The sequence below is a fragment of the Cucumis melo genome, chromosome 5 (genome assembly GCF_025177605.1).
Source record: "Cucumis melo cultivar AY chromosome 5, USDA_Cmelo_AY_1.0, whole genome shotgun sequence".
Taxonomy (NCBI): domain Eukaryota; kingdom Viridiplantae; phylum Streptophyta; class Magnoliopsida; order Cucurbitales; family Cucurbitaceae; genus Cucumis; species Cucumis melo.
Genome location: NC_066861.1, coordinates 24,597,426 through 24,615,341, shown reverse-complemented (window position 1 = coordinate 24,615,341; position 17,916 = coordinate 24,597,426). Strand labels below are relative to the sequence as shown.

The 17,916-nt window shown below is 31.7% G+C and overlaps 1 protein-coding gene across 1 annotated transcript; it reads right to left on the bottom strand.

The window, feature by feature from the left end:
- Positions 1–4,509: 4,509 nt before the first annotated feature.
- Positions 4,510–7,129, bottom strand: LOC103493073 ((R)-mandelonitrile lyase 1-like). The gene is made up of 4 exons (XM_008453700.3): positions 7,002–7,129; positions 6,166–6,813; positions 4,905–5,751; positions 4,510–4,723 (listed from the first exon to the last, which is right to left on the bottom strand). The coding sequence occupies exons 1-4, from the start codon at positions 7,081–7,083 to the stop codon at positions 4,684–4,686; spliced, it is 1,617 nt and encodes a 538-aa protein (XP_008451922.1). The 5' UTR covers positions 7,084–7,129; the 3' UTR covers positions 4,510–4,683.
- Positions 7,130–17,916: the final 10,787 nt, after the last annotated feature.

The following is a 17,916-nucleotide window of genomic DNA, read 5'->3' as shown; positions in this document are numbered from 1 at the left end:
CAATTCTCTATCTATTATCTATCGACGACCACGATAATGGTTGGGATTAAACTAAGTGAAGGAAGAATTATCCAATGTGTTGTGGTGGTCAGTTGAATGACTTTTCCTTTCTTAATTTTTTCCTCGGGCTAATACGATGTTTAAGTTTTCCAACAACAGAAAAACATCTCTCGTGGAAGTTTGGCCTCTCCATAAAACATGTGCCACATAGTTGCAACACATCAACACAATTGGCCCTTACCCAAATTTTCGATGCTATTCACGAGGAAATTTGCTGTCTTTTCTCTAGTTTTCTTTTTTTCTTTTTTTTTTTTTCTTGTAATTTCTAACTTCCGAAATTCCCTTTCGGACATAGTTTATATAATGGTAAATAACACAATATATAATATGATGAAATACAATATACAATATGATTTATAATTACAGTAAAATTTTAAATTCAGCTTAAGACTAAGAATATATATCAAGTAGAAGTCTATAAAGTCTATCGGTCGGAGTCTAATAAGAAATAAATATGCTAATATTTGTGGCTTTGTACAGAACTTGAAGGTAGGCCAAGTTAATGTTCTCTGTAAATGATGAAAACTATGGCCTCGAGTGCAAGGTCTTATTAAAGAAATGAGGGTTGGTAGGTGAATCGAAAGGAGGAGAGAAAGCGACGCTAATAATGGCCTTGGGAAAACCAACCACAAAAAATTAAGAAAGTTTTTACCCAAAACAAAATGTTTTGGTTTGAAAAAAAAAAAACTCACCAAATTATATTAGTCCTAATTAATTAATAGTGCTACCGTTGTCATCGCCTATATAGTTTATCACAACTCTATTTCTTTTTTTCTTATATTTCTTATTGTATCGATAATTTTGGAAGAGACAGACAATTTGAGTGTAAACGTTTAGCATATCTTTGCTTGTTTCTCTTTTCCAATTTTGTTTCTAGAATTAAAAGTAAAGTCAATCGGTAGTGAGAGTATATACTTGCTGTTCAATCTATTAAAGAAAAGATTACAGCGGTTGTCTGGAAAGATATATAAGCGTTCATGAGATTGTGGTCAAGTAGATCTAAAAGCTTTCACGGCAAACTATTCGGCCTCATCTATTGCTTTAATTTAAACATTCATGCTTTTGTTTAATTTTCTAGGGTTTGCTTGGGCTTACCTCTAGTCCTTTTCATCTTTCCTAGCTTACTGTACTGATCTTTGATATATCAATGAAACGGAGATGATGATAGTGTTAAGGGGTATCCACCTGCAATGTATTTTTTGTAAAAAAAAACTTGCTGTTCAATTTTCCTTCATTCGAAATTGTTATATGAATTTATATTTATGTTTGAATATTTTGTAGGATTTGAGCGCACAAAGGTAGAATTCAGAGTAATCCTAGAACTTGAGTTTAAATGAGCGAAATTAGCACCAAATTACATCAATCAAGGTGACGATGCATGAAAGAAGTAATAGGATTTGCCACTGCCTTGACAGCATCACTGCAGTCTCATGGTGCTGTGCGTACCCCTGCAAAGGCAAAAGTGGTTGTTTTCATGCCAAGCACGCAGCATTGTGACGCTATGAGATTGATACGCGTACGAGTTCCACTAGCATAGTGACGCTATCAAAAATATTATAAAACCTTCCTCCACTGCCTTGGTCTTTTCATCTCCAACTCTAGTCATTCCTAAATCGTTTTCCCTTTAGTTTCTGTTCTCTCTTTTGGATATGTAATTCACTTTAACTTCTCCCCATCATATTCGGTTTGTTAACAAGGGGCTAAGGTATTATATTATAGCTTGGATCTCTAGAGGTTTCCCTTAATTTCATTGTATTGACAGATTTTGATTCTTTTTATTGATTATAATTCATATTGTTGGATAAGCTTGTGAAATTTTTAATTTATGCTTTCGATTTATCTGCAATTTGTTTGGTTGGGTTGTACCTAAATTGCAATGAGTTAGGTTAACTCCTTGATCTATTTAGATCGATTTGATATTGGTCTAATCGACTTAGAATTAAACCAAATAATTGTTTAATTAGGTGCTTGAAAATTAGACTTTCAACCTAACTTAAGTCTTGATCTGAATGCAATTAATACAAATTAAATTTTGTATATGTTTTTCATTGGATATGAGGTATTGTTTATTATTGATTGTTTACATGGTTGTTTGCTACTATGTTTATTATTATTAATGATATAGCCTATAAGTTCATTTGGCTTCATTTACCATATACTTGTGACTGCTCGTAGGTTCATTTTCTTTTAGGGTTTATTATGGAGTATACATGGGATTACTCCCAATAGTCTTTTCCCTAAAACAAAGTGTAATTGATGCTTTCCTCAAATTGGTTATCTACCACTATATTCTCTTATCTAAATCTAATCCCCCTTTCCGAAACAACCTACTACTTTGATAAAACTTAACACCATGTATCTCCAAGTAACCACATACAACTATCTCTCTTATAAACTCCTCACTTCTTTGTTTGGACATTCCGAGATTTTACCCATATGGCCATATAATTATCACATGGATCATGACTCTAATACCTTTTCTCAAAGACAACATACACTTCAAAGGCAATTGAAAAGTGCTTTTCTTGCCTTTTAATTAGTATTCATTCTTTGCACTTCTATTTTCGTAGATTAAATAAACTAAAATATTTATAAAATATAACAAAATTTTAGAATTTATCGATGATAAATGTTTAAAAATACTGATATGCTTCTAATAGATATTGATAGAAATGTATCCCTATCTATCATTGATTAATTCTAAAATTTATTTTTAACAGCTGTGTTATTTACAAAACTTTTACTTAATAATATTCAAGTGATCTTTTCACTTCTTATGCATTCAAGAGTTTAATTTCTACTTTTAAAAATGTAATGCTATAATCTTTACCCTTTTAAAAGTTTTATTGGTTTAATTCATATTCATAGAGATTTAAGATGTACCATTGTTGCAATTTCTCTTTTAACATTTAAGAGTTTTTGGTCTCATTTGTATATTTACTTTTTTATTCTTTTTCCTCTAATAATTTCACGCTCTTAATTTCCATTATTTTGCTTTTCTTAATCTTCAAGATTTTTTTTATTTTTTGTTTTTAGAAATATTGTTTTCATTTTAAGCTATCTTGTGTTTGATTTTTTTTTCTCAATCACTGGAAATTAAATTTGGAGGTCAGAATTTGAAATTATGGTAGTGCCCAATATTCTTTTGTTCTTTTTTAGAACTACTTTTTCTATTTTTATTTTCCATCTCTCTATTTATTTATTTTATTAGTTTCTGTATACAAAACCTATCATAAATAGTGAATGATTGATTAAGGGATGTTTTAAAATATGTAACAAACCAACCAAATATTTATACTAAAAAAAAACTCACATGTTCACAAACACATGTAATCTTTGGTACCAAAATCTAAATGATCGTATACCAAAATCTCAATCAATTTTTTTCAGGATCGTGTACCAAATAATATTCCAACAGTTGTTTTCTTAAATTGTGTACCTTGGTACACAATCTTGTAGATTATTTTATATTTGATACATGATCGTTTAGATTAAACTTCATGATTGTGTACCAAAATCTAAACAATCGTGTACCAATATATATCCCAACAATTTTTTTTAAGATCTTTTATATTTGGTACACTATCTCGTACGTTTAAATTAGGTTACACGATAATGTAGTCAAATCTAAACGATCATATATTAATATCTAACTATTTTTGTTTAAGACTGTGTATCAAAACCTTTTTATATTTGGTACACGATCTTGAACTAAATAACACTTTGAAAAAAAAATCATTCAAGGTTTATGATTGATGAAAAACAAAGATCATGATTTTAAATAAAATTTAAAAAAATTGTAGAAGAAGAAAAGAAAGAATATGGAAAGGAATGACAAACCTACACTGTTTTTTTTTTTAAAAAATGATTAGTTTCACAAATTTTTTTAATTTTATTACTCATATTTTGATATTTTTGTTATATTTATAAAAATTAATGATTCATTACTTACATTATCTAATAACATTTACATTAGATCATTGATTCTCTATCTTTTTAACTTTTAGTAATTAGCAATGGTTAGTTATTAGAAACGTGCATGGTTCTAATGGTAAACCCTAAAAATATTTTTAAATATAGAAGAAATGAAAGAAAAAAAAAACAGAAAGTCATTTCAAGATTTTTCTTTGTAATTTTCTTATATTTTCTAAAAAATGAAATCAACTCATTTTATATATAGTTTTTGGAGAAAAATGGGTGTATTTGACAAAACTGTTTAAAATATTCATAAATTATATTAAATTTTCAAAATTTTTATTGATAGATTGTAATAGATATCTAATAATTTCAATAGATATTATTAATAGAAAACGATGCATTTCTATCTATTAGTAATAGAATCTAAAATTTTAGTATAGTTTGTATATATTTCGGACAATTTTAGAAACCGAGAAATACTAAAAAAAATAAAAACGAATTTTTTAATTCTAACAATAAGTCATAAGAAAATATAGAACAATTATCAACCCCAACTTTGTTGAATTTAAGAAAAAAAAGTACATTTTCATTTTCATTAATAGTAAAATAACAATAACAATAATAATGATAATATATTAAAGAGAGAAGATACACGGGGCACAACAAAAAATGCTACACAAAATGGTCTGTCTTAGTTTGCACTCTTTAACTTGATCTTTGTTGCAGTACCTTCAGGCCAACATACCTGCAAAATATTTTTTTCAAATTTTTTAGTTTACTGAAACAAGATCATTAATTAAAAAGATAAATAAGTAATAAAAATCCAAGGAGTAAACTTGTAATGTACGAAAGAAAAAAAATTAGTGAAAATTGACATAAAGATAAGAAAATTATTCCAAAATTAAGACTATATTTAATAAACTCACCGGCCGAGCATCATGAGGGTGGCCATAGGATTAGTTCCCGGTGAGACAGAGAAAGTGGAGCCATCAACTACACGTAAATTTTCAATTCCGATCACTTTGTGGTTATCATCAACCACTTTTCCGACCAAACATCCTCCATGATAATGCCAATAAGTAGTCACTGTCTTCTGACAATATTCTTCAACAGCACTATCATTCAACAAATTTTCTGGCAAAGAAAGCCCCAAAAACTGAAATCTTTTATTACCTTCTAAATCTTGAGTCTTAATCTTTTCCATGGTTGGAGTTCTAAGCAAATCCCCTACTTTTCTTACTCCTCTAACACATCGAGCAAGATCATCAGGATGTGAATAATAATTGAATCTAACAATGGGACTCTCCTTCACATCAATGGAGGAATTCAAACGGAGTGAGCCTTCAGAATAAACATCAGAGAATTTACCGACAAAAATGGCTAAGCTAGGGACAATGGAAGTGGATTGAGGAGGAAGAAGGCTAAACGATGGTGGAGCGAAAAATGGTAAAGGGCTAGCAAAGGCTTGCAAGTGGATATTGTTGTCTAATGTTCCAACTACTTGTGCAGATGAAGCAACTACTTGGAATGGAAGAACGATGGTCGGAGTGAAACGGGGATTATCGGACATGAATTCGCCGACATGTGGTTGATCGAGGACGACAGGTAGTTTTAATGATTTAAGTTGAGATTTTGGGCCAACACCACTTAGCAGGAGAAGTTGAGGACTTCCAATGGCTCCTGCACTTAGTATGATCTCTCCTTTTTTACGAATGAATGCTGTATGCAACTTTCCTTTTGAATCAGAATAAGAAACCCCACTTGCTGATAAACCTATGAATTTAGAATAGTGAAAAAAAATAATGTTATTGTTTCGTTTAACTATTATTTATATATTTGTGTTTCACGTAATAACCCTTTGATATAAATTTCTCATAGTGTAAAATTGTTAGTCACAAAGCGGTAACTTCTTCAAATATCTTTCATTTTTACCGTTAGAACATTTTCCAATAAATTTTGTTGTGATATATGTTTTCAAGTATAACAAAATAAATTGAAATATATGCTTTTAAATATATAACAAAATATCATTGTCAGAGCATATTACTGTTAGACAATGATATTTTACTATATTTGTAAGTAGTTTCAATAAAATCATGCATGCAAAAGTTTAGAAATCAAATAGTTTATTTTCAAAACTTCATTAACCAACATCAAATCTAAACCAAAGATTTTTGAGGAACTAACCAGTGAAGATGATTCTTTGGACTGTGGCCTGAGTTGCAACTTTAAAGTTTTCAGGTTCACCTTTGTTGAGAAGTTCTACAGCTCCATGTCTGTTTCCTTTGTTATCAAAGATAGACCCTCCAGTTTTAGTCCCTACAAGGTGCTTCAAATCAAACCCATTATCATGGCCAACACCACCTTCCAATAATGCACTTCTAAAAGCAGCTTGCCAAGGACTCAAACTTGGCTTCGATACCACCGTTTCTTCAACCCATTCATAAGCCTTCTCCACCAATTCCATGTCCCAATCCACACCCGCAGTTTCAAAGAACTCACGATGACCCCTCGAGTAAAAACCGGCATTGATCATGCTACCACCGCCGAGAACACGTCCTCTTAAGTTCTCTACACCATCCTCAGAGATGAAATGTTGGAAGGGATTTTGGCCATCATCTTCTGCAACAAAAGCATTCAATAGGCCTTGTTCATTTAACACTGAGGGATATTTGTTAGGGTCATTGCCTCTTTCAAGAAGGAGAACTGAAAATTTAGATGATAATGTTGCAGCTAATGGACATCCTGCTGTTCCTCCTCCTATTATTATGTAATCATATTCTTCACTTTCTTGTAACTCACTTGCCTCATGTACAAACTTCATGTAACTAGTATCTGAAAATAGAAAACGTTCCAAATTCTATTAAATCTCCCTCGCACTTGTGGACTCAAAAAAGATTCATAAAGTGAAAGTCAATATTAATTAATTAGGGAGGAAAAATTAGTCGGGAGTACGTCTCGTAATCTGAAACATGTTAAATCACTAGTAGGAAATTTAGTAAATAAAGAAAGAGGACTTTTACCTTGATTAGGGATAGGGTGGGAGGAGATGACTCCTAATTGAAAGATGGAGATGAGGGTGAAGAGGAGAATATGGTTAGCCATAGAGTACTTCGTGCTTGTTTTTTTTCTTTTCTTTATCCACTTAGCAACTATATGTGGTGATGTTTATATAGATACAACGTTTGACTCTTATTTTATATTATTGTTTAGTTTTTGGATAACAAGTTCGACTGTTGTTTTGAATCCAAAGTATATAGTTGGTCAAATTTAAACATTATTTATTTATATCATTGATATTTTAATTAAACTCTAGTCTTTTCATGTGTGCTATAAATATAGTGTAATTAAACTTTATTCTTTATTTAAGCTTTACTTTTCTTAAAAACAAAAAGCAGATGAAAATGTAAACTTGAACTTGTCATCGATTTATCCAGCTAAGTTACAAATTTGGGTGTAATTTTGGCACCCATCATTTGGTATTCAAATTAATTATTGAAAAAGTACACATCGCAACATAAAATCTCATATGGTTTTTCAAAACCTTAAAAAATTAATTTTTGTTGAAACTATAATTATAAATAAAAAAAATTATTGTAATTGACAAGATTATTGAAAATATTTTAGTTCATTTTAATTTATTTAAAAACGTCACTTACAAATAATAAATTTTAAACCATAAGTTAATTGAATATGATTTCAAATATGTATTTAAATTAAGAACCTTTCCCCCATTGTAGGAATAATGCTTAATTTTGTCAAATAAAAATTAAATAACTTCATAAACCCATGATATAAAACAAATGTTAAAATAATGTCTTCAATCTATTATTTGACGCTTTGAATGATCGAATATAAGAGATTCTTTGGTCTGGTCATCGGTATATATATTGTAATCATATAAACTAACTAACTTTAGAGGCGCTATCCTAGCCCTTTGTCTGCTTTTGTGGAGTTTCCTTTGCTTCTTTTGTATCTTTTTTCATATATTAATGAAGCGGGAATGATGAGAGTACTAAAGGAGATGTCCACCTAGTGAAGATGTTTGGGTGCACCTACTGACCCTCCATATCCTTTTTCAAAAAAAAAAAAAAAAAACTCTAGAGGCACCACCATTTCGTATTATGTAATATTCTTATTAGTAAAATTGTTCTCCCTTAACATGTGGACGTAGCTAAGACATAATGTGAATGAATCATGTAAATTTACATGTAAATTATCTTAATTTTTGTACTTTTTATGTGTCAAATTTGTAACAATAAATATAAGAAAAATATTGAAAAGAAAGGAAAAAAATTGAGAAAATTAATTTTAAGATATAATTATAACTATATTAATTTTCAACCAAACAAAACTGAAAATTTTGATGGATTAATTCATGTCCCAAAAAGGTTTTCCTCCAAGAAATCATCATCCATGCTCTTCTTTTTGTTTTTAAGAACCATCCAATTAATTCATTTTGTCTTCTTCTAAAATTATATAATTCACAAATATTCAATTCAAAGAAAGGCCGACACCAATTAGAGAAAATTAGAAAATATTAATTCAATGCACAGCCGCCTTTAGTTGTTGTTGACTTTAATTTGAAGCCATTGGATATTAAGCATCTCAGCATGATGTAATCTTATATGTAGAAATAACGTAATTATTCAACGAACATACCAATCTTTTTAACAATTAATAAGTATAATCTCAACTCAGAAAAGTTTACTTCCTTCTCGCATTTGAATGTTCGAGTAATTAAGAAATATAAATGTACGAATAATTAAGAAATATATGATAGATATCTAAAATTTTAATTTATTGGAGACAATCTTCAGCTGCACAATACATAGGTTAAAGTTCTTGGTCATATTTTTCTAGCAGTTTTTATTAACATTTTTTTAAAGGAAAAATTATGGTCTAGAAAGAAATTTTTTAGATAGTATTCTCGAGACTAGACGGCAAATTTGATAGTTTTTGTGTTTTTTCTTGTTCTTTTCTAAAAGAAAAAGAAAAGGACAATTGAATTGTCAATAAAGGCTATGTTCTTGTTCTTGTCCTAATTTGACGCCCATCATGACAACCTTATATAAATTGACTTTTCTCTTTCCTTTTCTTGACATGGAGTAATGAAAAGAACTTTCAAATTTGGCATTGAAACAAGAATAGTTAGATAAAGAAAGTTTTTATTTGACGTTACCTTTTTAGTGACTCTTATATTGCTTTTTTTTCTATGTGTCAATTTAGGCTCCTTCTAAAACTTGAGCTCTCCTCACTTCCACAATATACTTCTTCAAGCTTTTTTGTATGAGATCCCCTTAATGCAATATACTTAGGCTCCCCTTAAGAGTAAGATTCCCTCATATTCATTATATTTAGGCTCTCTCTTAATACAATACCAATAATGAACTCCTCTCGAGTTCTACAATTGCTATTAAACCAATAGCTCAGTGACAAGCATAAGAGTTTTCACTACCAATACATGAAGGTTACGGCTTAGACAATCCCTTAGCTCAAAACATTCAAGCACATACTATTATAATGAGGCGTGAAAAACAGTGTGAGATAATCAAATAAATCTTTAGTTAATTCTAAAGTAAATAACTGTTATAATATCTAGAGAGACAGCAGAAGAGAATAACACAAGAAACTTTGGTAACCCAGTTCAGCCCATGTTGCTACGTTTGGGGAGCTGCACACAACCCTGATGAGTAATATTATTACACAGTTAGTCAATATACATCGATACAACATATGATCTTTGTTCAACTATATGACTAATTAACATGCTCATTAGCTCTAGACTTCAGGCTATCTCTGAATGCATGAGTAATCCTTCTCAATGATATCTAACTTTCGACTCCCCCTAAATGCATTGGTGAATCTCATTGACGATGTCTTCATCCTCTACTGGAGTTCACCATGACCACTTGAATCATGCTTCGTCGTTTTCCTTACTCATCAACACAATCATCTTAGACCAATGCGTCGAGACCACATATAGATAATCGCACTACCTTCTTCCGCTCATAGTTATTGCAATACAGATTCGACTAACAGCTCCAAAAAAGCTTTCTTCGTTCGTCAATCATACCAAAACCCACAAGTTTTGTAGTGTATATATATATTTTCTCAAGGATAATCTCAAAAAGATAATAATATAAGATTCGTAAAATAAAGGAGAATCTTTTATATTTTTAGAAATAAATAACTCATTAATAAAGAATAATCTCATAAAATCTTTTTGACAAAATCCCAACAAGGCGGCTAACTCTAAAATGAATAAGAGTACCATATAAATATGACACTATAAGAAATCGGACTTTTCCTGACGTCAAAAAAGACGTCGGCATAAAAGACGTCGGAAATAAGAGGTTTTCTAGACGCACAATTCATGCGTTGGGCACAAGACGTTGGGAAATAAGGGGTATTTTCGACACCGTAAGTAATGCGCCGGAAAAAGCCTCACGTGGAAAATAAGGGGTATTTCCAAGGCCTAGGTTTTCCCAACGCCGTAAGTGTGCATCGGAAAAGGCAAGTAGTGCATCGGGAAGGGCCAAGGTTTTCCTGACGCCGTAAGTAGTGCGTCGAGAAAGGTCTAGGTTTTCCCGACGCTGTATGTAGTGCCTTGGGAGATCCCCTGATTATTTATTTCATTTCTGTTTTACAGAGAACTGAAAACGAAAGGGAAAGGGTTCGGAGAAGAGAGAAAAATTCGTCGTTGTCCGTAGCTCGCCGTCGTCCCTTCCATCGTCATTGTCGTCCGTCGCTGCAACTACACCTTCAGCTTCAGCCTTCCTCCATCCGTAGCTCGCCGCCAACCTTCTCTTTGCTGTCTTTCAAGTTCTTCTCTCTCCATTCTCACTTTTTCAGGATCCCGTTTGTCACCCTATAGCTAAGTCAGTCAATGACTTCCAAAACAAATATTTCTTAAATGATTTTTTTATTGAAACAACTTTCATTGAATGAATATGGGTGCGTCTGTGCATCATAGGGTTGGCCTAACATTGGACAAACAAGAAAAATCTTAAGTTTAACGAACCTTTTCAAGTGCTTTTCTCGAGCTTTCAGTATAGTGTCGGCAAAACGGTTCCTCAACAAAGCTGCACGGTAAAACTTGTCGAGGGAGGCTTTTCCGATGCAGTACATGGCGTCGAGAAAGCAGACGAGGCTTTCCTGACGTCGTGGATTACGTCGGGAAAGATGGCGTCGGGAGAGGCTATCCCGACGCGTGACCAATACAGCATCGGGAAAGCCTATCCTGACTCACTTCCTCCGACGTTTGTCTCGACGCAGAGGACTGCGTCGGGAGATCCTTTCCCGACGTATTTTTCACTTCCCCCGACGTTTTTCGACGTCGGGAAAATCTCGATTTCTTGTAGTGTGACTAGCTTAGGAAATATATTTTAGGCATAATAAATATTAATCACAAGAGAATAAAGGAAGGAATATATGGTTCAAGAGACAAGAACCACGAAATTTAAAAAATAATCTTTAATACATGGAAAGAATATTTTGTTAAAGATAATATCGGGTGATTCCAAAGCTTTTACCAATGTCTTTGACATGTTGGTTCAACATGATGCTTAATTTTGCCTTTAATAAAATTAGCAAACCAAAACAGTAACAATATTCTCCCTTTTTAACTTTAATAAAACCAGCCAACCAATGGATTAATCACAGACATAAATTTCATAAATCTACATTTATACCTATTTATATTAAAAGAGGAGAATTTTTCATTTTATTTTTTCTCTAACAATTTTTGGCGGTTCCTATTTTATTCATATCATCCCTTCGTTGAAACCTACAAACACCTCATAAATTGTTCTTTTTCGTCATAACACCCTCTACAAAATGACTACGACCCTTGGACGATAACCACTATACCTTTATTTGTTTATCCATTCATTCATCCTTATTCAGTACCCAGCAAAACTTTTGTTTATAAATTATTAAAAGATCGACGTCAAACATAGATGCACTGAACTCTAAAATCCTACGAATTTGTATGGAGTTTTGATTCGAGTAAGACTGTGTATCTTTTGGATTTAATGAAGGTTGAAATTAAAGTGTCTCATAACTTTTGCTTTTTACACTTCTTCATTACTTTACTCTTCCTAGCTAATGCTAACTAATGTATTGTTACGTGGAAACTAAAGGAAAATCTTTCCTTTCCTTTGAGAGCTAGGGATAATCAACCCCATGCCATCTACTTCAAGTAGGTGCCACTTGTTGAGCAAGAAATTTTGGCCAATTAAATTCTGCCACATCATCATAGTAAACATTGTGATAATTATAATTCTATTGGGTTTGGATAATTAAATTTTTTCATACCCAATCTAATTAAGTCCTAAATATAAAAATTAGGCCAAGAAATAATGGACCCGAGTCCGTCAAACAAGTGGCTCCGAGCCCGAACCCACCAAGGAAATGGGCCCAAGCTTAAGCCCGACGGGCAAAGGGGCCAAGCCCAAGTTCAATAGACAAATGGACCCAAGCTCAAGCCCAACAAGCAAATGGGCCCAAGCCCACCTAAAGCCCATAAAATTTCTCTATAAATAGAGACATCTACCATTCATTTTGGGGATCTTTTTGGGGATTAGAGGAAGAACTGAAGCTTTGAATAATTGAAGACTCAAACTTCTAAAAACCTTTAAGTCGTGCAAGTTATTATCAACCTCGACATCATCCTTCTGAAAGATCGAAGACTTGGAAGATTAAAACTTTCCTAGAATTCTAAAAGATTGAAGCTCGAGCCGACTTGCAACTATAGCTTCCTGAAGATCGAAGACTACGAAGTTCTAAATTTTATTTTTGTATTCGAGAGAAAGAATCAAAGGAGTAAATATGAGAGATTGTATCCACAACACCATATCAATCAATATACAAAGTTCAATTTCACGAATTACATTTCTTCTGAAATCTCGTGTGAACAGTTTGGCATGCTCAGTGGGACCATCTCTACCTTTCATCTCTTTCTCTTTTTGAAGAACATCCAAAGAAAATCATGACATCTCAAGGCAACACTTCCAAAGCTCTTAGTGACATCGCAAGCGGCCTAACACTCGTAGCTGCTTAAGGGAGATTCAGTCATTTGAAGATATGTCACCCTTTGAAGTCGCAAAGAATATGGAGCAAATCTCCAAGTCACTAAAAGGTGGAATTGTAATCAAAGAGAATCTTGCGATTGACGAACACAACTCGTCGTCTGAGCGCTCAAACGAGGAGGTGCCTCATCCAAAAAAAGTTAATATGCTCATGAAGGTGGTTAAAGAAAGGGATTTCGAGATTGCATCGCTGAAGAATCACATCCAAAGTCGTGATGCTGCTAAATCAAGTCACACACACACACTATGAAGAATGTTGACAAATGGAAGGAAATTATGCAAGAAAGTTGACAAAGGGAAGGAAATTATGTAAGAAAGTCAACCACAAAATTCTACCTCAATCGAATTGTTGTCTGTTCAGCAGCTGCAAGAGATGATTGCAAACTCCATCAAAACTCAATACGGTGGACCTGCTCAAACCTTCTCTTTATATTTCAAGTCATATACGAAGAGGATTGACAATATGAGGATGTCACATGGATACCAACCACCCAAGTTTCAACAGTTTGATGGAAAGGGCAACCCAAATCAACATATTGCTCATTTCATCAAAAATTATGAAACTGCTAGTACACGAGGAGATTGTTAGTCAAGCAGTTCGTCCATAACTCTCAAAGGAAACGCCTTCGACTGGTACACCGACTTGGAGCCTGAATCAATTGATAGTTGGGAGCATCTTGAAAGAGACTTTCTCAATCGTTTCTATAGCACCCGACATATTGTTAGCATGATAGAGTTAACTGCAACCAAGCAGGGAAAAGGTGAGCCAATTATTGACTATGTCTCTTCACCCCTATGAACTTCGAGTTTGTCACATCAATGGACTGGTTTAGTTTTTGTATTAAATACCTAATATCTTAACTTAGGTCTTGGGTAATTTACTGTTTGTTTGGCTTCTATGGTAGAGATGCTACTGATCTACATTTGAATGTTTTTTGACTGAAATGTTGATTGATTTTTGTTACTGATGTACATTTGAATGGGATTTGCATGAATTTCAATGCGATCTTTGACTGATGTATGTGAAATTCGTATGTAGAGCTCTAGATTTGAGTTTTAAAGATGTTTAAAAGTTTAAACAACGTTGCCAATTAAGTTCGAGACCAATTTAAGTAAGATTTTGGCTGTGTTGCTCGATTTAAGTTTTGAAGTATTTTTAGATCAAACCACGTGTTGGGTATGGTGAATAAGGACTTTTTATAAGTTAATTTTGTCTTTTAGTTTGAGATCATAAAGTTTGAACTTAATTTCGTTTATGTTTTATGTTTGGATCCTTGATTTGAGTATCTAAGGCTTGACGAAGAGTAAATTGCTTGTTAATTTGAGCTTTGATTTCGATGTAAATGATGTTACTACTCGAACACTTAAGCTAGATTAGGATTTGTTTGTTGATAGGATAGTAAGTTGCATGAGTTACCTAATTTTGAATATTGTAATTTTTTTTTTTTTGTAGATCCAAGATTAGCATATTATAATTAAGTATGGATAAATCATGGATGTCAAAGAGTAGATTATTTAAAGAGTTTGAGTTGGGTGTAGAGAACTTTATCATATTTGGATTTTCCAATACAACTAATACTTCTATACGTTGCCCTTGTTTAAAGTGTGGAAATTGTCAAAAACATAAAGCTGATGATTTTAGAGATCATTTATATTTTAATGGCATTGATGAAAGTTATAAGATTTGGTTTTGGCATGGTGAAGAACTTCCTAAATTATCAATTTAAACTTGCATTAGTACCAAAATACTAATTACTTGCATATATATATATATTTCATTTAGGGATCATTGGTCATTAGTAGCCATTAATCCATATGATGATGTGGTGTATCATCTTGACTCGTTGAGAACAAGCTCCCGAGATGATATTAAATACGTAACGAATATGTAAGCTAACTATGTTTATGTTTCTTTTTTTTTAATCGCTAAAGAAATTAGTTCATTTTGATTTATACTATACTTTGGGAAATGTAGGGCCTTGACGATTTTCCAATCTCAGAAGAATTTGAAAAGGACTAGAAAAATAATATTCTGGAAAGGTTTACTTGACACTGTATTAACGTCAAGTAATCCAATTTCTGTAGTAGTAATAGCTCCAGTATCCAACAAACATCATAATGGAACAATAAAAAGAGATAGCCAAAGCACACAAATCAACGAAAAAGCCACAACAATACCTTGGAACTAGATGGTTTAATGGCAGTCGCGGCAGTAGATGAACTAGGTAGGGTTTCAAAGAACACAAATTGATCAGAACTAATAGCTTTCCCAAATACAAAACCCGATTCATAAAGCAAATCCAATCTCTCTTGCTTCCTTAATGAAATTTGAAAAATTTAGAATCAATGATGCACCATATTTCTAGCGATAGGACAACTTGAGGAAGAATAACAAACGAATCGCATGAAATTAATTAAATGACCTAGAAAATGTGAAAAAGAAAACAAAGGTAAAAAGACAGGAAAAGAGAAAGTGAACCTTGAACTTGAAAGAGAGGAGGAAGAATGACGGTGCCCTTTTATTAAAGTATTTTGTCAATATTGTTGTCGATGGCAACAACCAAAGTCAAGCAAATTAGTTCCCCCATATCTTCCTCTGAAACCTAAAAAATTGAAATACATATAACAAAAGAAAGAAAGAGATTGAGAAGAAGAAATCAAGAAATTTGAGGGAGAATTAGGATTTACGTTAGAACATTGCCTTGAATTTTTTTGCGCCACAGACAAAATTTTGTCCTTTCGACTTGTTCTTTTCTTTTATGTTTCTAACAAAACATAGAGAAAGGAAGGAAATTTGAGTGGAGGGAAAATCGTATTTTGTTCGAGTGGAAGGGAAGAAGAAAGGAAAAATCGTGGGTATACGAGAGAGGAAGGAAAGAAAATTTGGGATGAAATTTTGAAATTTTGGCCGCTTCCTTATTTTATAAAAATTGTTGACATTTTAAAAAATTTATGGATTTCATAAATATTACTTGACATTTTTATACTTGACATTTTTTAAGTGTCAAATAAAAATGTTAATTATACTTGACAAATTTTCGCGACAAGTAAATGTTAACTATACTTGACGCGAAAAAAACATTAAGTAAAAGTTAACGTAAAATAGTTCGAAAAATTTTGTGAAAATTTTGCTTTTTTAAAACTATACTTGATGTTGCTTTTTTTAGCACATTGACCGAGAAACTCTATTTAATAACAATAATAATAATAATAATAATACTATTTAATATTCCTCTTTTCTCTTTTTTTTTTTTTTAAAAAAAACCAAAACATCTTTTCCTTCTTCACTTAATAACCAATCACATTATTTCTTTCTTTCTTCCTTTATTTTTTTTCTCCAAAATGAAAATCAAATATTTCTCTCTCCTCAATCACCTCCACTTTTATCTTCCTAAAATAATATATATATATATATATATATATATATATATATATATATTCTTCAATATTATATTATCTCCAATAATATAATTATTTTTAACATTTTCACAATTTAATTAATTATATATACACACATATATAAGGAAAACTTTCATAAATGTAACAAAACATCATATTATTTACGGCTAGTGTAATAAAGCCTATATAATTAGTCATTTTTTAAATATTTCAGGTTTATTCTTCCATCTTTCTTCTCTTCCTCGGTATTTCTTTCATCGTCTTCCTCATGCAATTTCTTTCATCGTCTTCCTCATGTGATTTCTTCCATCGTCTTTCTCATACGATTTCTTTCATCGTCTTTATTCTTTTCCTTCTTTTTTTTCTGCTGCGTTATATTTCCATCATATTTCTTCTTTTCCTCTTCTTTTTTTCTGTTGCGATTTCTTTCTATCGTCTTTTTTTTTTTCTGATTCTTCTTTTACGTTGTTTAATCTTTTCATTGTATTTCTTTTTTTTTTTTTTTCGCTTTGATTTCTTTCCATCGTCTTTCTTCTTTTTCTCTCTTTTTTACGTCGTTTAAATTTGGATAACTAAATCTAAACAACGGTATACAAAAATTAGCAAAATCTAAAAGATCGTGTTTAAAGAATTTTGAAAAAAAATCATTTAGATTGGAGTAGCCAAATGTAAATGATCGTGTAAAAAAAAAGTAAACAATTGTGTAAAAAAATAACTTGAAAAAAATCATTTAGATTGGAGTAGCCAAATATAAACTATCGTGTAAAAAAAGTAAACTATCGTGCAGAAAAAATAAAAGATCGTGTATAAAAAATCTTGAAAAAAAAATCATTTAGATTGGAGTAGCCAAATGTAAACGATCGTGTAAAAAAAAAGTAAACAATCATGTAAAAAAACTAAATTATTGTTTAGAGAAATTTAAACGATCGTGTACCAAAAGAATTTAAAAAATCGTGTATCAAATTTTTAAAAAAATCGTTCAGATTTGGGTCCCCAAATCTAAACGATCGGTAACCAAATTAAACAATCGTGTAACAAAATTAAACGATAGAATTGAAAATATAAATTGCAGCCATATCTAAACAATCTCGTACCAAACAATAACCAAATCTAAATGATCGCAAATATATTACACACGCGTTGTTGACGGCGTGGTTGACAGGACATTTTTGGTATATTACGCTGTGAGCCTTTGGGCTTTTTTCGTTTTCGAAATTGTTCTATACAGTGTAAGTACTTTACCGTTTTGTTATATTTTTTAAAAAAACCCTTTATATAATTAATTATAATTTCCTAAACTTCACAAAATATAAATCTAACCTATCACATTTCATTTAAATCAAATCTTTCATAGCACAAAAAAAAGAAAAAAAAAATCCGAATCTCCAAATTTATTAAATATTTTCTTAAAATATTTAATTATTCCTGCTTCTCACCTAATAAAACA

What these genes read in the sequence shown, in the direction of transcription:
- LOC103493073 (XM_008453700.3), bottom strand. Translation starts at nt 7,083, where the DNA reads ATGGCTAACCATATTCTCCTCTTCACCCTCATCTCCATCTTTCAATTA. An exon ending in CCAAAGAATCATCTTCACTG is followed by an intron (nt 5,752 to 6,165) that starts GTTAGTTCCTCA and finishes CTAAATTCATAG; the next exon opens with GTTTATCAGCAAGTGGGGTT. An exon ending in ACCCTCATGATGCTCGGCCG is followed by an intron (nt 4,724 to 4,904) that starts GTGAGTTTATTA and finishes AATATTTTGCAG; the next exon opens with GTATGTTGGCCTGAAGGTAC.